Source organism: Engraulis encrasicolus, chromosome 18, assembly GCF_034702125.1.
Source record: "Engraulis encrasicolus isolate BLACKSEA-1 chromosome 18, IST_EnEncr_1.0, whole genome shotgun sequence".
Lineage (NCBI taxonomy): Eukaryota > Metazoa > Chordata > Actinopteri > Clupeiformes > Engraulidae > Engraulis > Engraulis encrasicolus.
Window position 1 is genome coordinate 49,300,371 of NC_085874.1, and position 7,500 is coordinate 49,307,870.

The following is a 7,500-nucleotide window of genomic DNA, read 5'->3' on the forward strand; positions in this document are numbered from 1 at the left end:
GATTTACTTTCTTCTAGAGTGCATTTGGTCCCAGGATGCTCTTTGCATGTATTTTTTTTGCAATTCAACATTTTTATTGTTCAAACCTTTAAACACACAGAAAAGGGTCCACACCGTACATCACAAAGTCCTATTATACTGTACATATTTTCTTTATACACCACCTTGATATCTTCAACAAAAAATATGGCAAAGAATATGACAGATATAATACTATAACGGCTGTCTTAAGACACATCTTATATACTTTTCATGTGTCAACAAATCATCCCAAATCATTTGTTTATCATTATTCAGCCTTTCCAGCATACTCTCTAAGTGTTGAATTAACACTGCATTATTACTGTGTATCCTCTAGGGTTGCACGATATATCGAAAATGTATCGATATCGCGATATCACGGCTTGCGATACACGTATCGCAAAAGTTGGTTATATCGTGATACCTACTTTTTTAATTTCTAATAACAGCCAATTTGGTGAAAAGGTTAAAAAAGGTATTAAAAATTTTGACATTTTAAGTTGATGCTGTATAATTCACCTTTGGCTAAGGCCTGCCCTAAAGTGCTTTTTGACCAATCACAGCACAGCAAAAGGATGACCTCGGACAAACCTCGGACACTTTTGACAGCTCTCCATCGAACTCAATGCTGAAATCGCATGTTTTCAAGTAGGGTTTAGCAAGGTAGCCTATTACGGTCGTATTATTATTAAAATATGATTGGAAATTGTGCCTGGGGTATTTGTGACAAAGGTGCAAGTTTCCCCGCGATGTATCAGGAGGTAATCGCTAATCGCTTTCCTCTTTACCTAAAACCGGACTAATATTACTAGCAGTTGAATAGTCTGGCTTGAAGGGTCTCGGCATACTCACTCGACTAGAAAGCGCATGGATCAACAAACGTACTTTGTGTGCTCCAATCATGGCACCATCTCACACGTGTAACTTTTCAATAAGGTTATAAGCAAAACACGACCTATTTCAGGGTAGGATTTTGGTTTTCTGACCTAAATTGATGAAGGAACAGCGCTAGCAAAGTTAACTGTCAGTCACGTCAGGATTGTTTTGACTAGCAGCTGATGGACGTTATTTTCTTGAGCTACTGAAGACATAAACGGCAAACGTTAATGTTACATATTGATGTGGTGAAGATGACAACATCCATCACGTTGGGTGATTTCGTCCAACAACAGTTTGAGCCAGGGACATAGGCTATGCGAGTTAGCACCATGGTGCCACTGGTTACAATATGCCTCGATACCAGGGTGAGAATTTGAGATCCCACAACAGCTTAACAACTGTGATGCATGACAGTTCAGGAAATAAAAATTATGAATGGAGGAGTGTTTTTTTATTTCTTAGGAGTGAACAACTGCTGCGATAGGCAGTCACTGCATTAATCACGTTGATATCGCAGGATAGAAAATGTATCTGTCCGGCCTAGCAACTGTAACTAAAGAGGGCGGGGCTCAGCCAAAGGCGAATTGCCATGTTTTTTCCGAATAAAAATAATGTTGGAAATAAAAGATTGCTCTCAGTTGTTCCATACATGATAAAGTGTAGAATGGCAATAGAGAGGGGCATAGAGAGGAGAAAATATATATTAAATATCGCAAGTAATATCGCGATATACAGTCATGTTATCGTGTATCGCATATTTTTCTAATATCGTTCAGCCCTAGTATCCTCCATCTTATAATATTAATAATAATAATAATAATTGTATTTGTATAGCACTGTATCATACAAGGGATGCAACTCAAAGTGCTTAACAAATGAGAAAAAAACATAATTGTTAGAGATGGATTTAAAAGGAGAGGTAGAGAGGAGAGGCAGAGATAGCAGGAAGGCAGAGGAAGAAGAGATCGAAAGAGATTGTAGAGTCATAAGGTCAACGTAGGTTAGGACCAGGATTCTTAGATGCGTAAGGTCCATATGCCTTATGGGGCCTTATGCTGGGGCCTTATGCTACCTTGGTGGCACACACTGAGCCGCCTGGAGTTATGCAACCGCTAGGACAGTGTGAGCCGAGTCCAGGGCCGGATTAAGATGGCCTGGGGCCCCTAGGCTACAGGTTGCTGTGTGACCCCACAGGGCCGGATTAAGATGGCCTGGGGCCCCTAGGCTACAGGCTGCTGTGGGCCCATGGGGCACTGTCCATTTATGGTACTGCGCCACTGCACACCTAAATATACAATGACTCACAATAGGACTTAGGCCTATTGCTAGTGCCATATTCTGGTTGTCTGAAAAAGAAACAGTGATTCATTTTTCTTCATTGTATGTATGCATACTCTCAGTGCATGGTTCTTTTTTGTAGGTGGACAAATGGTTGTGCTTGCGCTTTTTTATTTTTCAAAGAACAGAGACAAAACACACATAATACATCTTTGCACATTTTTTCAAATAATTAATGCTAGCAGTGCCTTTATAGTTTAACCCATTGATGCCTGATGTTGCGTTGCGCAACATTGGCCATGGCGCCTGGAGCTGCATGATGCAACATTCAGGCTCATGAGATTTGAGACAATTTTATTAAAAATCTTGGTACGTTAGAGCTGAATGAAAATGTACAAAACGAGGCTCTTAGCATTTAAATGCAACTTATTGCATGATTTTATGTGCTTCAGAGGCTAAGATGTTTCGATTTGTATAGGCTGAGGGCAAATTTTCTTTAAAATGGCTTAGGCATTCAGCAGCCTTTTTTGCAGGTGCTTTAGGCATCAATGGGTTAAAGAGGTGGCATGCAGAAACTCCAACCCAAACCTCAGATACAGTATCCCATGTAAAAAAAAACACCCAGTATAAAACAATATTACAATAATCAGAATTTTAAAAAATGGCATTAGAAGTTTTGAAGGTCGGCAGGGTACACAAAGTTGCTGCGAAACACTTTAGCCGCGACTATCTGCCCTCCAGCGATCATCATGACCAGGCCTGAACCTATAGGAAGAAAAGGAAAGACAAAACAAAATATGCCATAAAATAATTTTCTTCAGACATGAATACCGTGCCTCAGTGGTTAGAGCACTGGTTTGGCAACCTAAGGGTTCCCGGTTCAATGCCCGACCGGACCACGGCTGAAGTGCCCTTGAGCAAGCCACCTAACCCCCACACTGCTCCCCAGGCGCAGCTCAGCAGGCAGCCCACTGCTACGGACTAGTGTGTGTACTTCAATGTGATTCACTAGTCCAAATGGGATAAAGTGCAGAGAAAGAATTTCCCCTGGGGGACCAAAATTGGCTCCAATTAGCTTCCAATTCCAATTCCAATACCCTCAAAAAACATGAAGGAAAACTTTGAACAGGCTGAAGTTATTAAACAGGTGGGGTATTCCAAAGACAAGGTTAACTGATAAACCTAGGAAACAAAGTTTCGGCCCGTATGGCCATTCTCAAGTTTTTACATAAGCAAAGTGAAGACACCCCTTGTAAATTGTCCTCTAGTTCTAGTTTCTTACTAAATTGCAGCACGATGGACAAGAGTGTGCGGTATCTTCTTCTCAAAAACTGATCTACCCACTACCTGCACCTCGAAACCTCTGGTGTGCGTTGGTTTCCTCCTTCAAAAAATAACTGATAAACCTAACCAGGAATTTTAAAAATGGTTTCTATTCATGGCCGTAACTACCATTGATGACACAAAGGTGTCATCAAAAATGTCCTCAGTATTTTTTTCAGTAATGTAAAATGTATCTTTGATGAAAATTGATATATGATCAACAATGATAAATTCAGTCTGTATACGATACCCCCATTTATCCTCAAGGCAGTGATTAATAAGAACAAACTTAGGACTTTGACTGAAGTATTGGAAGCATTCTGAATGTACAGTATACAGTACAGCACGCCGTATTTGACCCCGATATTTGAAAATGTCTGGTGACGGCCCTGTTTCTAATTATATGATTATTTTATTCCGACCTTCCCTGAATGCCTCAGAGGCATGGGGGAACTATATCGGGGCATTTACAGTACAAGGTCAAAGACCTCACAAGGTTGTGTAGGTCTGTTTGTACATTGTATAATTACATATTTATTGTGTATAACCGGATCCCACCGCACTCTCGATTAAAAGGTGCCAAACATCAACAAAAACTGTGTAAAATTGAAAGAAAAATGTCTGCACACTTAAATCCCCTTTGTGTTCTTTTTAATGATAGGCCAAGCTTTCGGTCTACTGACCTTCTGATCTTCAGTAGACCGAAAGCTTGGCCTGTCATTAAAAAGAACACAAAGGGGATTTAAGTGTGCAGACATTTTTCTTTCAATAATGCCATATTTATTGAATTAAGAATGTGACACAGGAAACTACTTCCTTCTCATTTCCATTATATTATGGGACATTACTGTATATCAGTGATTTTCAACCTATGGGCCGGGACCCACTGGTGGGCCCTGAAGGTATACCAAGTGGGCCTTGAAATAATATTCTAAAAATTATAATCACATTTTGGTGTGTGTTGCTGCTGATTTATGTGAGTTTTATTTGTAATCGGGTCAGAGGTGGGCCCCGAACATTTGTGACAATTTCGAGTGGGCCCCAAGTTGGAAAAGGTTGGGAACCCCTGCTGTATATTATACCTACTGTAGGAGACGCTTTTATCCACACTGTTAAAGAAATTCTCGTTAAAAAACAGGAATGACCTGGCAGCAGAGTTTCCAGGAGATTCATGTTAATTAACGATGTCCAAATTTAACACTAAGATCACGTTAAATAACAACATTAACTTAATGTTAATTAACATGAAAAAACGGTTGTGCTTAACTTGAATTTCCTGTTTTTTAACAGAACTATAACTAGAATTAACGCTATTGTATTTTTAATGTTGTTTTTTTGTTTCATAGTTAATGTTGTTAATTTCTTTTATAATTATTGTCACATTGATCAAGTGAAATTAAATGACATGAAAACCCCTGACCATTGAAAATATATCAGTGCTACATCAGATTATTTCCAGATGTTAATAAGAAAACAATTGAGTCAGAGCTGAAATGAAACACCATTTATTAAGACTCAACACAGGGTTATTGTGGCATTTGTTCAGTTAGATGCATATTGTCTTTGGTGTGAAAAAGAGTAGTTAGTTACAGTGCTTCTTGTGGGTGCACATCATAAAATCAAACATGTCATAGACACAGAATATCAGCAATGCAAATAATACACTTTTTTTTAAAATGGAGAGAACAATACATATATACAAAATTGTGTATTTCTCTGGCATAGATGTAGTAAAAAGTTGTCATCCTGTTAATGCCTAACAGTATATCAGCAAACTAAAACGCAAATAGGGTAAAAGAAAACAATGACAAGACACCTTGATGGCGATTGACTCACATACTGCATGGTCCTTTTAAAATATATAATTTCGAATGTTAATTTTAATGTTCAAACACAAGCCATGGTTTCAGTAGGACTTGTCCAGGGACCTTGTACAATGAGGGCAATGAATGAGGGGAGACAGGCCTCTAGGCTTCGAGAAAGTGTCCATTAAATCATTGTCTGCCCTCACAAGTGACTGATACACACAAACACACGTAGTAGTTTGGCAATATGTGCATGAACAAGTAAGCTTAGATAGGAACAGAGGTCACATGTGTTGTCTGAAATATAAGCCATACATTCAGTAAAAAAATATAATAAATAAAGAGAAACTCATATTGTTTGGAAGAACAGTGTGGCACAGGCTCAAAGCCATTCAAAGTTAATTTGTTTCTATTAAGAGTGCAGAGAAGTAAATGTTGACACCGCTCCTCTTCTCATGGACCTCCACACTTCTTGGACTTACCCATGTGGGTCTCTTGGTGCCAGTTGTTGTTTATTCCCACAAAGCATCTGGAGTCACAAAATCAGAGAAAAGAGCATGGTGAAATAATGCACATTGTTTACTCAATACAGCATAGCTTGTGTTGTGGAGACAAGCTTATCATTTGTCCAAATACACAAGAATACTTATTTGCCACATCTTATCTGATACAGACAGTTAAACTATATGAAGCTGGACTAGGCAGGAACTGATGGTGGAAGCAATGGGGATCAGTGGGTAAGGGAAAGTACTGTATGTTGTGGAAGGAAGAGTGGGGTTGTGAGCTATTTTTGTGTCAAAATAAATCCATTTCCACCACATACCTTTGAAGGGCACCTTCTCCTGACGAGGCACGAGGAATGCACCCAGGCCTGGCAGGCCAGCCACAATGTTTTGTTGTCGCTCCATAACCACCTGGTCTCTTTGCTCACCATCCCATTTGTGGTGGAGATGATAGCACCTAAAACATAAATAAATGAACATGCAAAATACAATTAATTATTATTCTAGACAAATGTTCTTTCCTTCCACACCATCAGGCCTACGTGTTAAAATAAAATGCCATTCACATAGTGTGTAGATCAGCTAAAGAAAATTAACACACACGGGCAGTCATGGGTAAGCGGTTAGGGCATCAGACTTGTAGCCCAAAGGTTGCCGGTTCGACTCCCGACCCGCCAGGTTGGTGGGGGGAGTAATCAACCAGTACTCTCCCCCATCCTCCTCCATGACTGAGGTACCCTGGTACTGTCCCGCTGCACTGCTCCCTAGTGCCGCCACAGAGGGCTGCCCCCTTGCATTGGTGAGGCATAAATGCAATTTTGTTTGTGTGCTGTTTCACAATGGGAGTTGGAGTTTCCCAGTTGGGCTTTCACTTTCGTGCACACACACACACACACACACAAACAATAAATACCTAAGACAATGACACTTCAGGAAGCAGGACTGTTGTCTCCACGCATGCAGCTGAGAATTCCACTGCACATGTTGCAGGAACCTCTGTAACGAGAGAGAGAGAGAGAGAGAGAGAGAGAGAGAGAGAGAGAGAGAGAGAGAGAGAGAGAGAGAGAGAGAGAGAGAGAGAATATCTGAAAAGAGCACCATAACAGCAATGAGCAGTTTTAAAACCATGACTTTAACTAGTTGTGCCTACTGTAAATGCCATCACAGCTACTTCCACTATTGTGCATTATTTTATCTGGATTGAGTTTACTTACTGTTAACTTTTAAACGTACTGTAAATGCACCAGCTTCACAATAGTGGCACAATTGCACCAACCTTATGGCTGCTTCTGAAATAATCAGTTAATCACCTGCCAACTTACTACAGCATGACCTTATCTCAAAAGAAAGCCAAACATGATCAGATATAATGCAAGGTACCATTTCTTGTTACTTACAAAACGTCTCCAAATGAGTGTTCACATCAGTGCCCTGCCCTCTCTGCACCTGTGAAGAAAGGACGTGAATAGTTTAGAAGAGAGTGACGCAGCTTGAACCTGAACGAGATTGTTTCCGTTTGTGACTTTCGAGTCCGTAACTAAGATAATCCTTAACACGTGCACAGTAATTAACCTTATCATACCTTTAATGACACACATGCAGTCGTTTTTAAAATAATAATGATCTGGGGAACGCGGGATCCTGCTTCGATAGTGTGCAAAATCGCTCTCACGCAGTGATGGAACAAGTTA

General features: G+C 40.1%; 1 protein-coding gene across 1 annotated transcript in view; it reads right to left on the reverse strand.

Annotated features, from left to right (window-relative positions):
- Nucleotides 1-2,430: 2,430 nt before the first annotated feature.
- tmem244 (transmembrane protein 244) overlaps nucleotides 2,431-7,500 on the reverse strand; it is a 21,871-nt gene continuing 16,801 nt past the window's right edge. The window contains exon 6 of the mRNA XM_063222574.1: nucleotides 2,431-2,943. Within this exon, the coding sequence (XP_063078644.1) occupies nucleotides 2,846-2,943 (98 nt within the window). The 3' untranslated portion in view covers nucleotides 2,431-2,845. The remainder of the gene's footprint in view (nucleotides 2,944-7,500) is intronic.